At 38.0% G+C, this 17,902-nt stretch overlaps 1 protein-coding gene across 2 annotated transcripts in view; it reads right to left on the bottom strand.

Annotated features, from left to right (window-relative positions):
* Window positions 1–7,385, bottom strand: part of LOC121317214 (striatin-like) — a 111,908-nt gene extending 104,523 nt beyond the window's left edge. Inside the window, exon 1 of one of the 2 annotated variants that reach the window (XM_041252898.1) lies at window positions 7,053–7,385. In XM_041252898.1, coding sequence (XP_041108832.1) covers window positions 7,053–7,271 — 219 coding nt within the window. In that variant the 5' untranslated portion in view covers window positions 7,272–7,385. The remainder of the gene's footprint in view (window positions 1–7,052) is intronic. The other variant, XM_041252897.1, reaches the window with a different exon arrangement.
* Window positions 7,386–17,902: the final 10,517 nt, after the last annotated feature.

Below are 17,902 nucleotides of genomic sequence, written 5' to 3'. Positions count from 1 at the left end.
TTATTAAATTAATTTTTATTCATTTTTTAATTAAATTTATTAATTAATATTTTTTAAATGTACTATTTGTATTTATGAATAAAGACTGTGAATGATTACTGACAATCATAAAAATGAGGGTGGGGGAGAGGGGTACTTCAACCTCCAGTCCATACACAACCTGATCATTTTTGGGTTACTGTAGGACCTATTACGATGTGGAACCAGGAAGGACAATGGAGCTCCTATTTATTGGCCCATCAAACCTACATAAGATAATACAGTAATAACTTTGGACTGCAATGACTAGGAATGGAAACATTTCCTGAATGTATTTGCTCATGGACATCAGTCGTTGAACTTCAAAATTCAAAATAAGCTTTTTCTGTTGAATAAATGAACATGGTTCTGTTTTAGATATCACAAGATACACTAATGTTTAAAATCTGATCTGTATGCCAAACTGTTGTGAAAAACTGTTGCAAAAACCCAGGTGCTGTACTCATCTTGCTGTCAGTTTATGCTACCATTATGCTGCTTAACCCTTTAAGGACCGGGATCTTGTTAACACGATCATACTGAAGTAGGCTTCTAGGATCACAATTCTGTAAACACAATTAAAAAAAAACACTTTGTTTTGATGACTTACAGAGCCACTGTAATTTGCAGTACAGGTTTGAAACACACATCACTGGATAGGGGAGGGGCTGACATTCACTTCCTGATAGGTTTTTTTTTTTTTTTTTTGTGTGTGACCTCAGAGGGGCATTTAGTGTCTAAAGGGCGGAGACAGTTTACAGCAGAGAGCTAAAAAATATATATATTAATGTTTTTACAACATTTATAAATATTAAGAAATTAGTGGATATAAGCATATACTATTTAATGAACTAAACGTATCAGGTACATTTTCTTTTTCTTACTGATAATAATGAAATGAGTAACTTATTTTATTTATAAATATTTATTTTGAGAAAATAAAATCGAGAGTCGTGTCCATTATTGCATATAAATACCCTGAGAATAAACATGTATTATATCATTGCAATCATTCAGGTGAACAATGTCTTGGAATTTGCCCAAACATCAATATTTTTCAACAAAACTTTCAGGATGTATTTAAGGTCTTAGGGTCATAGAATAACTTGTTTTTATACACATGTTTTTGTATCTCTAAGCAGTATACATAATAAAAACGACAACTAAAAGAAATGTACCCCAGAGTGTTCTTAAAAAAGGGACACCATTTGCAAGATGCTACTGTAAAAAAACTGATTTTTAGTGAATTTTTATAGGAAGAGAGTCAAGTACATCCAAAAAACACCTGCTCCTGGGACAGCATCACACTGAAAAATGCTTGGTCCTGACAGGGTTAATGTACTGGATGCAAAAAATGGTAGTAATGCAGTTTATGTCGTTTATGACCTGGACAGAAACACCTTTAAGCTATTACACATTTTAGAAACTTGCCATTTTGACTGAGAGAGGGTCAATTATCAGTGAGAAACCTTCGGCCATGCATTAACCCTTTTAATATATTTCTTGTTGCATTATACAATTTTGAAACAATATTCTAACACAGGTATTTCAACAATTTACTTTAAAATTTAAACAAGACATTTATTGTGGCTGTGCCTCTGATTTTGAATCATCCTCTGATCCTATGCAGCCCTGTCAGTTGCTATCATATAGACTGCATGCTTAACTGGTGGCCTGCACAAAACTGCTTTAAACTACTGCATATAACACTGGCATCTGCACTGCCTTCAATTGTAACCATCTTTACGGCTACTAACTGTTCCACTCTTGGGAATACCAAATTCCGTTTTTCAAAAATGGCCAATTCCATTTGTTCCCACTTTTTATCAACGTATTAATAATTAAATATAGCATTTTAACAAATATAATGTTACTAGTTAAAAGAAGTACATTTAATAAATATTACTACAATTCTTTTTTTTTTTCCCCAATCAGATTCTTGTTGCTATAATAGTAAGTAAAGCACCTGAAGACACAATAAAACCAAATATTCAGCACAGTTGTGAGAATCATATTGCGATTTTTATTTATGTTTACCAGAGTATTTATACTTGTAAATAATGCAGGAAGATTGTGCTTCACTGATTTTAGTATTCAATTATACGACGAGTTAAAAACTGTAAAATTCATGAGCAGCACTCTCTATAGAGGCAGAATCGCCAGACGCCTGCTTCACCCACCCTGTATCAGTAGATCCGCTGGTGCCCGAGCGAGCTCTGCACTAATGTGACGTGCATTTTTACAGAGGGAAATCAGAGAATCAGCGGCAAGACAGACACCAATATGCTTATGTTAACGCTCTGCAAGAATGGTCTCGAAATGAAGGTTGATATTTATAATGATTTAACTTGTGAAAGTTAGTAAACTGAGTATGAAGGTTGTTGCCAATTACTGCGAAAAATATGCGAATTTTAGCTTTAGAGGGAACGCTGTATATATGCAAGTGCTTGAACGAATACAGGATTTTCATTGAACTTGTCTATTTGAGGAGGAGAATCTTCGCTTCACAGCACACCAGCGACTCCTGTGGCCAATAGGACGGCTGCGGGTATGCTGTAGAAGCCACTCAGATCTGTGTTGTCCTCCAGCAATATGGGTTTGGTGGCTTCGCTGTAGACCTGCAGCTCGAAAAAAGATGTGTCTGCCGCTGTTTCCAGAGTCGGCGCAGGAGTTGCAGCGGTGAACAAGGATAAAACTAATAATTGGGCATTCCTAATTGGAGTGAAAATCATTGGCAACAACTAAATTAAAAGAAAAAAAAAAAAACACTCACAACTGTCAGGTGTCAAGCATATATACGTGTGACGCATATATGATTATTTCATCTTGGCCCGTTCCAACCCTTCTATGTGTTTTGTGTTCCCTGAAAAACGGACAATAACAAAAATACTTAGCTGAAAAGGGCTGGTTTATAGTAAGTAATAACTAGACTTCCATTTAGATGTACTGTATTGGTTTTGTTGGTACAGTACTATACTTTTAACAGTAGTATTTTAATTCAAAACGATACGATTCACTTGCCAAAGAGAAGACTTGACACACGTACTGTAATACAATACATACTGCTACAATACGCACCGGTTTTAAAAGTACGTAAAATTACCCGTTAATGACCCAGCAGCAAAAGGAAATAAAAATGTTACCCATGCACAAAACTTTGTGAAACGTAAAAGGTAATGCAATTCAGCAAAAGATTTAAAAAAACACACTTTCCAGAATTAAGACAACATCCAAAGTCAGTATTCAAAATTGCAGAACATAGTGCTCGATAAGGCCCTAATGTCACAGTTCACTTGCAAATGAAAATACACAAAACCAACTAAAGCGTTACGCTTTAAAAAGCGTAACGTTGGAGCTGGGCTTTGTATCAGAAAACTGTTGACGGAGTCTGAAATCACATGACGGGGGGTAATACAAGGGGGTAAGGGTGGTCTAACCAAATACAGGCTCACATTCACCTAGACAAAACCAGAATTAATTAGCAGCGAAAAAAATGACATGTATTGATATTTACCACCTCTGAGTTATGGTAAAAAGTGTATTACTTTATAAGTGGAAAGGCAATAAACAGGTTGTTTAACTGTGAAATAATTTTCCTTCACAGCTACATGATTTGCCTTGGATTTTCAGGCATACAGCAGTTTGCTCCTTGGAGAAATGTCTAATTAACACACCAAAACAGTATTGTTTTTAAGCTAACCTTCGCCAATCAATATCATTTTAACACTGAATGGAATTGTTTGTGACAACTTACTGTTATTTCATAGTGTAGTCTCTTGTGGACAAAGCTGTCCCTTAAATTCTCTTAATTTCCAAATTGTTTTAAATACATATATATACAAGAGACACGAAAAGATCCCAGTCATGAAAACCCACTGCTGGATTCTACTAGATCACTTTACAGCACTGGGGAAATCACACAGAATTTCCTTAACCACCTTTTTAGGATAGGCGATTCCCTAGTGCGCCAATGAAATCCAGATGCTACTTACAGTATCCTGGTGGGTCATAAACTAATCAAATCATATCATGTCAACATCACCCAGATAACTGGGAATTTTTTATATACATATATATACATACATACATTATATATATATATATATATATATATATATATATATATATATATATATATATATATATATATATATATATAATATATAATAATACACAAAAACAGAGTACTTATGAGGACAACCTTTTTAAACAAACATATTTCAAAGTGGTAACTAGAGACAGGTGGTCCATAATGTGTTTGGTGGGGTCACTTTAAATGGCGAATGTAAACCAAATGCTTCCACTGTGCTATACGATAATCATGTCAAGGGACTAATGTTGTAACAGCTGTACAATAAAAAATCTTCATTAAAAGCATGCTCCATGACATCACAAATCTCAATAAAATGGTCTACTAAACCATGTCTAAGTAGGCCTAGTTGTTCAATACAATGGATTTACTGACCTATGTCTATTGAACAAACTGAATATGTAGCTCAAATGTTGCCTGTATCCCAATGGAATTCCAGACAGACAGCATTACTCATGATCTGTTTAATGCAGGGTCTCAATAGATGCTGAGTTGTTTGTCTCAGGACATGATGCCAAGCTCGCCGACAGCATCACCCACTACAATCATGCGGGATAGCATTATTAAGGTTGCTCTGGCACCAGAGCTTTCCCAAGGATTGCACCAACCCCCTGGAATATGTACCATGTGATGTCAGAGAATCTGGATCTCTGCCAGTACAATACTTCATTAACAGAAACTGTACTGTGGAGTATTGTACTGAGTACTATGAGATGCCATTACTCAGGCACTACTTCTACAACTAAATTCTTCTCAACGGCGCAGATGGTTAATTCACTAGTCTTTCTGCCTTCAACCGCTGGAGTGCTGGGTTTTAATCTGGCTCAGGTTACTCAAAGTGAAATGCTTTGGTGATCTCAACAGTAGACCACCCACCAATTACAAAACTTACTGCCAAAGTAATTGTTTGAATTTTGTACTGGTGCAAAAAAATAAAACAGCCTTGTCATATATAAAATAATATCCATCTATCCTTTCAGTAAATAAGAAGCCAGACCCTTTTTCACTTTGTTATACTGAGTAAATACATCAAACATAATTATCATTAACACTGAACATTACTGCTTTATGTGCCTAATTATTCCCAAGTTAGGGTGTAATTATTGATATTGCTTCATTACTTGAACTGCAATAAGTAACCTGAAAATTAAAATCAAATACTAACCTATATTAGTGTATTACTTAGCTACCAAAGCAATTGAGTAGGAAGAAGGAAATACTAAAAACTGGCCTCACAAACCAGTTTTTAAACAGCTTTAAAAATTTTAAATGTTTTTCATACCTACAATTGCTCTCATTCATTACCTGCTTGTTAAATCACAGCATCTCTCTAAGATCTGGAGGCAACTGGTGGCCACTGTAGACAAAAGCCGCTAGGCTACCATAAGAAAATGTTTTAACAAGAACTTGAGATACAGGTGTCAAGTTACAGTAGGTCCTCCTGGAATCAATTAAAAATATTTCTGCAAAATATATATATATGTGTCTGACAGTCTCTATGGTTTGATAAGAGGATTATCAGCAAGAGATAAATAATGGTGTCATCCTTTTTGATTTGTATTCAAATTCAGATAATGCATGTTGCATCCTGAAAAGATTCTGAATCATACTGGCACTGTTTAACAGCATGTTGTATTCCAGCAATAGGTAAAATAAGTGCTACAAGCCTTTACATAGGAACGGGCTACATGTTTCATTCATGTCAGGCTCTGATGTTACAAAAACTTGTACAGGCAGCTGCCCTGGTGTTGTCTACTGGCCTAACAGTTTTTCACTGTTGGGTGCTGTGTGGAGTAATTAAAGTTGGTTATGGGTGAAATAAGTTTTTACACTTCAAAAATGAGCCACTGTACAACACTCCTCCTTGCCAACCCTGAAACAGCAGATTACCAGGCATTTCGTGCCCTAGGGTGGGGCTACTACAGTGCATGGGTAGGATTATTCTAAAGTTCCAAGCAGATAGTTACATTGTACTATAAATTATGCAATACAATACTTTTGTGCCTGTTTTGCCAATTTAGACAGGATTTATACACCACTTAAGCAAAGTCGTTGTACTGCAAGGCTATTTTTTTGTACAGGAAAAACAAAAACAGAATAAAAGTATTTATAAAACCCATCATAGCTGTGAATTGACCCAACTCACACTTTGCAAGTTAAAACTGAGACTTTTTCCATCACCATATTTGCAACTACAGTAGCATCAAAAGGGCACAGATGCAAAGGCCAGGGGTCATGTTTCAAGCCATGTCTTTTCACTGCTCACTTAATACATAACCAGTGGTACCTGCCTGTGATTTAGGCACAACTGGGTCACCAATACACACCAGACTACTTATTAACCACTGTTTTTATATAGAAACAATAATAACAGCAGAAGAACACATGCCTATTGGACATACATTTGGACATTTCACTGATTGGTCTGCACCTCCCACCTTCTCGCAAAAACAGTTTCCACGCAAATTAACATTTCAAATAATAAAAAAGCCATACAGCGACAGGCACTGATTTGACACCTGCCACACGAGCGAGACTCGAAGTTAGTTAAAATAAAAACCCTTTTCTCGAAGTCAATCTCGGAGCTAAGTCGGTTCTTTAATTGGAGGAGTATTTTTTTTTTTTCATTTCAGAAACATGTTCTGATGCAATTTGTTGATGACATTCACATGCACGCTTTATGATAGTTTCATACTGTTGAAAACTACGAATTTCAGATTTTACCTTGGAATTCGACAACACCCTGAATGCGCTTGGGTTTCAAATTTCAAAACTTAAATCACCCAACCCCGGCTGCATATCATAAGACCCTCTATGTCAGACTGTGCAAAATCCTGTGCATGAGTGCTCTCTACTTCAAGCTACAGTTCGGGAAAAAAAAACTGATCATGTTCATGTTCTCGATAGTGCAATACAGCCGGGGTGACTCCCCGGGTTTGTTTACCTGCAATTCGGCCCGCTCCACATCCCACTGCGCCCTCTCCACCTCGAATCGGGCCCATTCGTGCTGCAGGAAGTGCAAGATCCCCGGGATACTGTACTGAGCCCTGGCCGCTTCCCCTCCGCCTCCTTCGGGCTGAGTCCCCGGTCCCTTCCCGCCGCCGGATAATACTGAGTTATTGTTATTGTTAAAAAAGACACCGGGACCCGCCTGTTCATCCATCACCAAGCCAGGTAAGAAAGCTCGGATCGCGGACGGTTGGCACGTCTGTGTGAGTCAGTCGCTCCTCCGCTGTTAACTCCGATCTCCGCCTCTACACAAACATGAAAAAAAAAAAAAAAAAAAAAAAAAAGAAACTATCAAGGGCTCTCTCTGCCGGCGAGCGATCCTCTCTGACGTCAAACCACGAGCCCACGCCCACGCCATCACTTTTTTAGTGACAGGAGGCAATGAAATAGCGCGCTCGCCCACGTTCTCCTTAGCATTCTGGGAATTGTAGTTTTCTTTTGTTGCTGTTTCTTCTGTCAAAAGCAGATCTGTCAATTCTTCCGTATTCACCGGGAGTCTCCCGTATTTTGGTTCCTTCTCCCGGACATCTCCCGGGACAGAGTTGATCTGCTACCTACTGATAAACCTCCTTATGTCAGCACACCATTAATGTCTACAAAATTCATGGCTAGTGTGTGATTACTGCAATCACCCTATGTACATCACAGGGTTTAAGACCCAGGGGAGTCGTGTGGCAGGCATGTATTCAGTGAGCGAGGCAAGTTCACATACTTAGCCACACACCTGCAACGCACACACACACACACACACACACACATACACACGCTCTACAGGGGAAACAGTAAAATAGGTATTGCACACACACACACACAAACACACACACATCCGACTCTTGAATTTGTATTTTCAAAAGTTGACAGGTGCAGAAGGTAGCAGTGTGGCCAAGTCTCACGCGAACAAAAAAGCGGCCCTGCTTTTCAAAACAAGCCTATCCCATTTCAGAGGAAGGGGAGTGGGGGTGTTTATACAAATTTCATATTTATTTTTCTAATGACGTGCACATACATTGACACCACAATCACCAAAACCACTCCTACAAACATTTTTAACAAATTTGTTTAAAAGTATGAAACAGTACAATGATCCAATATTAACCCTGTTATGTCTCATATCATGTTGAAATGCACACAATATAAACCATTACAAAAGTACAGGCAGTGTACTCTATCAGAATGCATTGTTCAGTTTAACTGTGGATACCAAGGTTCTCCCATCCCATGAAAACTTCTTGCCACTAATATGTCAACTTGTGAGGCTGGTAGGCAAGTTATGACTTCAACTTTGACTTCCACAGTAAAGGAGATAAGTGGCATCTTATAAAATAAGTAAGAGATGTATTTAAAAGCTTGGTTATCACTTATTGTACTAAGTAATGCAGTAGTTAATAAGTATGTGGCTTGAAATAACTTTCCTACAAGGTGTAAGTTTGGCATAAAATAACTGGTCAATCTGCCTTTATCATTCAACGGGTACTTGAATAAGATACTCAGAGCTACAGATTATCTGATGCTGATGCTGCTGCTTCCTCTGTCCTTGTCCTCCCTGACCTAACTGCTGCTTTTGATACCATAGATCATAGCATTCTTCTTGACCTCTTCTGGCTGTCCTCTTACCTATCTGGACGCATGCAGTCTGTTTTCTATGATGGAAGCAGTGCTCACGCAAACCCAATCACTTGAGGTGTCCCTCAAGGGTCAGTTCAGCTCTTTTAGCTTCATGACCCCAACTCTCTAGAACTCTCTCCTAGTCTTAGTGCGTGTAGCTCCCATAATCGCTCACTTCAAATCAAGTCTCAAGACCCACTTGTTCTCTAATGCTATCAATGCTCTTTAAGCCTATACTGTATCTGTTATTAGCTGTTGTCAAAATTGCTACTTCAAGTTTTTCACTCCATCTTATTTGTACGATACAGTATGACACATGCATCCACAATGTTTAGAATTCACATCCTAGCATTTATTTAATGTATTTTCATAGTTTTTTTTACTGTTTGTATTAAATGTACTATGCCCTGTATTTCACTGTATTTAATGTATTATGCATTGTTCCTCACTATCTTGTACAGTACTTTGTGATGGTGGTCCACTATGAAAGGCTCTATATAAAATAAATATTGATTGAATGATCAATCTGTTTTCAAACAAATATTACAATATACATGCTGGCATTTGTCTGCATATAGCAGCTAATAAAAGAATACAAACAAGGTACGTTAGAAATACCTGCCATAAACCTTTGATAAAAAGCATAGGCATGGTGACTCACTAGAGACATGGTAAAAAAAAAAACTGTTTTATTAAAACATATCTCTGTGTACTGTTTTTCCCGCTCTATATTTCCTGCTGTGAATATATGTTTACATACTGTGTGTTTCCTCCCCGCTGTATTCTACCGCTGCTTTGTTTACCTTTTGTGTGTGTATTCCCTTGTATAATTCCCTGTTACCATTGGTTATTATCTGTCTGTCCTCATTGGCTGTTCTTTGTCTGTGCGCATTGATCCTAGGACACCCCTGTTCTGGCGCAAGGTGGCTGGGAAGATCATACAGGAGGTGCGGGAGGCGGGGGTGATCGAGCCATCCAACAGTCCCTGGGCTGCACCTGTGGTCTTAGTCGGCAAAAAGGACTGAGGTCTGCACTTCTGTATAGACAACTGCCAACAAAAGCGGTCACCCGGAAAGACACACCAGCTTCCCCACATCGATGAGTCACTGGGCCTCATCACTGGGTCCTTTTGGTTAAGCTCCCTCAATCTGAGAAGTGGTGGAGAGGGTACAGGACAGCATCCCCAGACAGGCATGTGTGGTATACCTGAATGTCACCTTCTCAGAGGCCCTGTTCCACCTGCAATGGGTGCTACAGAGGATCCAGGCCACTGGACTGCGACTGCACCCCGACAAGTGCCACCTATTCTGGCCACAGATGACCTACATTGGTCACCAGGTCAGTAAGGAGGGCATCGCCACCGACCCCAGAAAAGTCTCCGCCGTGAAGCAGTGGCCCACCTCGGCCAACACAAGGCAGCTCCGAAGTTCCCTGGGCTTTGCGTCTTACTATAGGAAATTCGTGAAGGGGTTCGCAACCATCGCTAGCCCCCTGCACCGCCTCCTGGACAAGGATTGGCACTTCTAGTGGGCTGCCAAACACGAGGATGCATTTGCCCAGTGTTCCTGTACTTGCTGCCCCCTCTGTGTCAGCCCCCTTCACTCTGGACACCAATGTGAGCAACGAGGGTATCGGTGCTGTCCCAAGGTACCCTTAAAGGAGAGCGCGTTGTGGCGAACAAGGTGGTCTACCGGGTTCAACTCTGCATCAAAAAGTTGTGATCCACCACGACCAACTCGCCCCTTATCACAGGCCAAAGCCAGCAGTCAAGAGGGGTTGTTTTTAGGTTCAGGGACCTCATTGCATCACTCGCCAGCTGAGTGCGTTGCCTGTAAATTCTGGAGCAGCAGGACTAGTGTCACTCTAACTGTAAAACTGGACTCTCAGACATTGTGCCCTGCAAACTTTTTGGGGACAAAAAGAAACTGTATTTCCTGCTGTAAATATGTGTTTACATGCTGTGTGATTCCCTCCCGCCATATTCTGCCACAGCTTTGTTTACCTTTTGTGTGTGTATTCCCTTGTGTAATGTAATCTGCCTGCCTGCCTGCTTGTCTTTCCCTGGTATGTTACCATTGGCTGCTGTTTGTCTGTGCCCATTGGTCCTAGGGTGTGGTTGAGGACCAATGGGATGTGTGTGAGCTCTGTGCTCTGATCTGAATAAGGGGCAGGGCTAAATGTATAAAAAGGGCTGTAACCTGCATTGTGTGTCACTGTTCCTGAATCCGGAGAAGCTGACACAGCTGTGGACTATGTGGGGTAGATGTACTAAAGTGTCGCAAACCAGTTGCAAATGAGTCAGAAGTCTAGAGTGAAATGTACTAAACAAGTACAATGCTGTTAGTGACTATTTAGGGAGTGTTTTGTGGCAGCAGCTTTTCATTGTGTTTAACCTTATATGGGTATGTAATTATGGGTGTTCCTGCATACATTTGAAAAAATTGGGTTGAGATAGTGTTCAAATATTATAATGCGATGTAGTAAAACTGCCGGCAATTGCGACACTTACAGTTGCATCAATTTGCGAAGATCTTTTGAAAGGACGTTTTAAACAGTCACAATTGTTGCTGGCATTTCCCAGTCCACTTTTTCTCGTGTGTTGCCGGTTGTGCTCAATGTGTTTTTGAGATGAACACCCAAGTACCTAATTTTCACTAAAGTCAGGGTGTACTCACAAACCTTGAAAACAAATTTCTATAACATTTCTGGCTTCCCCAACGTGTTAGGAGCAACAGACTAACAGCAACTATTTTGTGTTAAAAATAATAATTTAAAAAGAAAATGCTAAAAATCATTTAGTGTGCATTTAGAATCTTTTATTTACATTGTACACCAATGTGCAGCATGATTTATTTTGTGTTACTGTTAGCCAACAGGCTAAAGTAAAAAGAAAGCCCGCTAGGTGATCATTTTATTTTACTACTGTATAGATTACTAATTTTATATATATATATTATATATATATATATATATATATATATATATATATATATATATATATATATATATATATATACACACACACACACACACACACACACATATATATATATATATATATATATATATATATATATATATATATGTTATAATAAACTGGTTACATGTTAAAGATATCAAAAGTGTTGTCAGTCAGAATACAATAATACAATTTTACTGCTGCTGTGGGCTTAAAAAGGCATTGTGGTCCACTTTTCTGCCTCCCTATTTTTATTGGGCATCAGCCATCACTAATACTTCAGTGTATACTATGATTTACAGCAACATTCGATCAGTTCTATCGTGATATCTACCAGGTGCTCATAACATTATATACAGGACTGTAACGGTTGTAACAAAGTGCAGGGAAAAGTATTTAGTCGAGCATATATTCGACCGCTAATTAAATCATGAAACTTTTCATGGTATAAATGTAAGGGATGCCATTTGGTAATTAAAGTTGTTTCAAATTGTTTTGCTTAACTCCATCTATAAGTTACAAGATGTAACTTACACATTACACATGTCAGTATGATTTAAAACAATAAATAAATAAATAAATTCTACAATAGTCTACATTCATAGCTTGTAGCATCGCATCTCAACACATGCTGATTGAATTAATTCAAAATCTTAGAAACAGTTCCCAAGATATAGTCAAGTCTTTAATAGCTGAACTAGTCAGGCATTAGTACATTTTAAAAGTAGGTCACCATAACCTATATCCACAGTAGGTGAACCAACTTCTTGAAGCAAATGTCCATGTAAAGTTGAGGATCATTGGGTAAGAAAGGGCATGACCTGCATTTAAGAACAAACTTTCCATGCAGTTTTAGTCTTAAGTAGGTCAATCACAGACCAGAACGCATATATAATTCAATCACCACTAGATTCTGAAATCCCTTAATAAAGTAATGCCACCGCAATAATGTAAGGGTAGCATATATGAGTATTGTACATATGGGCAACTCCATTGTATCCCCATTGCCAGGGGTTAAACTAACATTTTTTTTTTTTAAAGAAATTTGAAAGTGCCCAATTACTTTAACCTCAGTTTTCTTCCTTATTTAAAGTACACAGAAGTATGTTCCTTCACCTCACAACAGATCAGGGGAACTGAAGATCCTCTGATACCCACTGCTGCAAAAGAAGAACGAAGGCCAGCCCTGCAGGTGTCCATTTGAGCTCAACACCAGCAGGGGCCGCTGTAGCGCTGTGAACCTGTCAATAATCAAAACTCGTATTTTGAGTAAATTAACTCACTTTTATCAATTTCAAAATTGACAATATTTTTTTTTTACTTTTATATTTCAACTTATGGATGGAGGTTTACTCAGTTACTAAATCTTGAAAATCAGAACCTATGATAACAACAAAATGACTTGCTCTTACACTGCGTCAAATTGCAATGTAAATGCCACAGCAGAATACAATGTGCCTATGAGGATTCTGTCAAGTGTTTTTAATACATTTCCTACTCTGCTTCATAAAAAATATTCCTTTCAAATCAGGGTAATCTAATTGGTCTTAACCCTGTAGAAAACGTGTACCACCTCTGGTCTAAGCTTGCATTGTATCTCAGACTGATGTTTATTTTCATTAAACCTTTTTTTTTTTATTGAAATCTTTTGATGTCACTAGGCTGAAACAAGCAAGAGTATCTTATACAGCCTGTGAGTCAGCCTGCAACCATCGCTTCCAGCTGAACAATAAAGCAGCAGACACCAGTGGCGCCTGACTCTTACCTGTTTAATTACTTTTATTAAAGCTGCAGTGCCTCACAATCATGCTCAGTTTTATGTGTCCACATTATTGTGTGCCCTCTACTTCACCAGAAAACAGAAGTTGGCTCCACACCATTGTTTAGTTCCAGCCGCAGGCCTGCAGCTTCCTCCCTCACAGAAGCGTTCTCCTCCACTGTCACTCAAGCATGATCCAGCTACTGCCTGGAGCAGCAGGAAGATCATAAATGTCATCTGTAAGCTCTGTTGTTGTAGCTCAGGGAAGCCAAACAACATGTTGTTTTTGCTGTACTGAAATATATATATATATATATATATATATATATATATATATATATATATATATATATATATATATATACACCTACACACACACACACACACTACATGTAAAGTTTGTAAATACATAGACAAAAGTAGAAATTTAATTAAACATAAGAACACCACATATCCACTAAAAACTAATACCTACTGTAAAAATAGCAATGTTGTTTATGGAATAGCCTGTGAAAAATGTGATGAAATAAAATATGTTGGAGAGACTGGAACAACTTTATATAAAAGAATTCAGAACCACCTTTCATTAATTAGAAATAAAAAAAAATGAATGAACCAATAGTACAGCACTTCACCAGTCAAGGACATGACATAAATGATGTAAAGTTTGTAGTATTAGAACAGCTAAAATTAGATAATGCGACATATAGAAGAATAAAAGAAAGTAAATGGATAAATAGACTGAACACAATTATGCCAGCGGGACTCAACAGAAAAGAATGAACTAATTAATTCCAATAAATATATAAAAGTTAAAAATAATGAAATAAACAAAATTAATTCAAAAGTTATGCATGCTGATGCACTGGGGAGACCATATCAAGGCTGATCCTCAGAGCCAGCATTGCATGATAATATAAATATAAGTTTATATAAAATAATGTTAATTAGAATTAATATAGATTTAAAGATATAAGTAAAAGTGATGTCACATATAGAACACCATTACATCATGTAAGAATAAATCATGGATTTGAATATAAACAATAACAAGTAGTTGTCATGCTGTCAAACACCTATAAATACCTCCAATGTTTTGATTCAAACACAGGCTCCCTTGAGAAAGATATGTACAACATATCGAAACGTTGGGCAGCTGGCTCTTTGAGCTATATATATATATATATATATATATATATATATATATATATATATATATATATATATATATATATATATATATATTTATGCTATAAATAAAATAATGAACTTCAAAAGCAAAAATAAATATGTTAAATATTGTTTTGGGGACTGTCATTGCTGTATTTTCTACCAAGACCAAAGTACAGGGACCCTTCAATATCTGAATGAAAAATGCAGGCCAGAAAATACCTGTGCTATATGGGAATGGGAATTAGATATTACCTACATTATAATATGTATTATCCTATTGCGTGTGTTCTTTATCATTATCTACTGTTATTTCTGCATTGTTTACCTCCCTTACCTATTCCAGCAAAAATGTCTCTTATCAATCAATGACTGGGGCTGCTTCTAAAAAGCTGAATTTCAGAGGTGGGGGTCAGGCAATCAATCTCTGGTATCCATGGTGATGTGCTGTAAAAGTAAGAAGCAGCTAAGCCTGGTGTGGGTGTTTCTTCTCTTTTTTTCAAACCTCAGATGATTTGCCAACCAACCTTATAGGGGCCAGCCATCCTCATCATACACAACTGAGAAGGACACTGCAGTCTCACAGCTACACAAGTAGCATTTGGGGGTTTGTTTTAAATTCAGGGCTTGAGCATGGGATTGCACCTGGCCCTCCGATTATATTTGCAATCAATAAACATCACTGACGCAGAGTTCAATAGTATTTGAAACCCTTTCCACAAAAAAAAAAAGATGTCTGCTCAATATATCATGGTGTTGCTATTTAAGGTTCTCCTGTGTTCCCTGTCCAGTTGTGGCCTCGCGTGGTAATTGTTAAAGCATTACAGCAAGTGACCAGAAATATATTTTTTTTTTTATCAAAGCAACAAAGATTTTTGTTCAAATTTTTATTGATCCAAACAACATGTAAATACCAACCCTATCTACTGTAGATAATTAAAAAGGGACCAGTTATGTACCAGCGTGATGAAAAGCAGTCTATCCAACAGTCTCTTCGGTGTATTTTTGTCATCCAAAAAATGCCAAGAAGGATCCAATTGTGGCGAGTTAAACACTGCACTGGCATTTAATTGAGTGTCTGCAGAACCCCGCTAGTCCAAACTTCCCAATCATCCAAACCTTCCATCATAATGAAATGCTTACTGATGGTAGCTGTAGAAACCAAACTTTAATATTATAATTCTGTTGTAGCATCAGGTTGGATCATAATATCATTCTGTTTATGAAATTAACAGAATTGGAATATACAGAGGGGTGTTCCTAAGCCATTCTCTGTGTCTACTTGTGTTTTTTGTCAAAAACTCCCCCACTGACAAAGAATGCTTTTATAAGGCAATTATCATTTTGAGTTTAAAGCTAGAAACCAAATTAGCTGTCTTGATATTAGATAATTCTCGTAAGGTTGTGTGGATGCAAAGAGCGTCTTCATCGTCTGAGAGTGATGAATCCAAAAGCCTTCTGAACCAAAACATCTAGAGTGCCTATAGAAAGTCTACACCCCCTTTCAAAAATGTCACCTTTTGTTGCCTTATAGCCTGGAATTAAAATGCATTAAAACTGTTTTTTTTTTCATTTATCTACACATTCTACCCCACAATTTCCAAGTGAAAAACATATTCTAGAAATTTGTAGAAAATGTATTAAAAATGAAAGCTGAAATAACTTGGTTAGATAAGTGTCCACCCCCTTTGTAATAGCAATCCTAAATTAGCTCAGGTGTAACCAATCGCCTTCAAAATCACACACCAAGTTAAGGGGCCTCCACCTATGTTAAATTGTAGTGATTCACATAATTTCAGGATAAATTCAGTTCCTGCAGATTCCCTCTGCTGGGTACTGCATTTCAAAGCAAAGCCTCAACCATGAGCACCAAAGCGCTTTCAAAAGAACTCAGAGACAAAGTTTTTAAAAGGAACAGATCAGGGGATGGGTATTAAAAAAATATCAAAAGGCCTTGAATATCCCTTGGAGCATGGTCAAGATGATTATTAAGAAGTGGAAGGTGTAAGGCACCACCAAGTCCCTGCCTAGATCAGGCCGTCCCTCCAAACTGGATGACCACGCAAGAAGGAGACTGATCGGAGAGGCTACCAAGAAGCCAATGGCAACTTTACAAGAGCTACGGGCTTTAATGGCCAAGATTGGTCAAAGTGTGCACGTGACAACAATATCCCAAGCACTCCACAAATCTGGCCTGTATGGTAGGGTGGCAAGAAGGAAGCTATTACTCAAGAAAGCCCACCTTGAGTCCTGTTTGAAGTATGCCAAACAACACTCAAAAAGGCCAGGGAACCAGTATCTGGTATACCACCTATCCCATGCCTGATACTCTAGACACCCTGTACAACAGCTGGTTATTTACAGCAAAATACGGGTAACAGATTGGAGTTTAATCATTTACCATCCTGCCCTGGATACATTGCACCTAAGTCATTACGGACCTAAGGGAGCTGTCCCTATCTTGCTTCACATCCATATCGACATTTGGTTCCAAAACCCTAATGTTTCAAGATCAGGTGGTGTTATACCCTCTATTGGGTCTGGGTTCATTACACCCTGCAGATCACATTGAATGCTAACGCCTTTTCCACCCCTGGACTGACCCTTTGGTTGGCCCCACGGGGGTTTACCTTAAAGCCCAACCAGGACATAGCCCTGGGGTCACCCACACTGTCTGTTTCAGGCTTGGAGGAAGGTGCTGGCCCGGCTGCCTCCTCATCCTGGTATCTTTCGCTAGCCTGACTGCCTCTGCGGTGCTCTTGGGTTGCAGCTGACGTACCCATGTGCTGACCCTCCTTGGCATTATACTTCCAGACACATTCATTCCTCCATTTAAAATTTCCACAGCCTGCGACAATATGTTTCTGGTTTAATCACAAGCCGATGAAGAATCAATCAATCAATCAATCTTTATTTTTGTATAGCACTTTTAACAGGGATCACCACAAAGCCCTTTACATGATAAAAAAAAAAAAATATATATATATATATATATATATATATATATATATATATATATATATATATATATATATACAGTGCCTTGCAAAAGTATTCAGACCCCTGACCAATTCTCTCATATTACCGAATTACAAATGGTACAATGGTACATCGTTCTGTGTGATATTTTATTTTTAAACACTGAAACTCAGAATCAATTACTGTAAGGTGACATTGGTTTTATGTTGGGAAACATTTTTAAGAAAAATAAAAAACTGAAATATCTTGCTTGCATAAGTATTCACCCTCTGTGCCGTGGAAGCTCCCAGTTTGCACCGATGAAAGAAATTGC

Source organism: Polyodon spathula, chromosome 6 (genome assembly GCF_017654505.1).
Source record: "Polyodon spathula isolate WHYD16114869_AA chromosome 6, ASM1765450v1, whole genome shotgun sequence".
In the NCBI taxonomy this organism is placed as follows: Eukaryota; Metazoa; Chordata; class Actinopteri; order Acipenseriformes; family Polyodontidae; genus Polyodon; species Polyodon spathula.
This window is presented reverse-complemented; position numbering and strand designations above follow the sequence as displayed.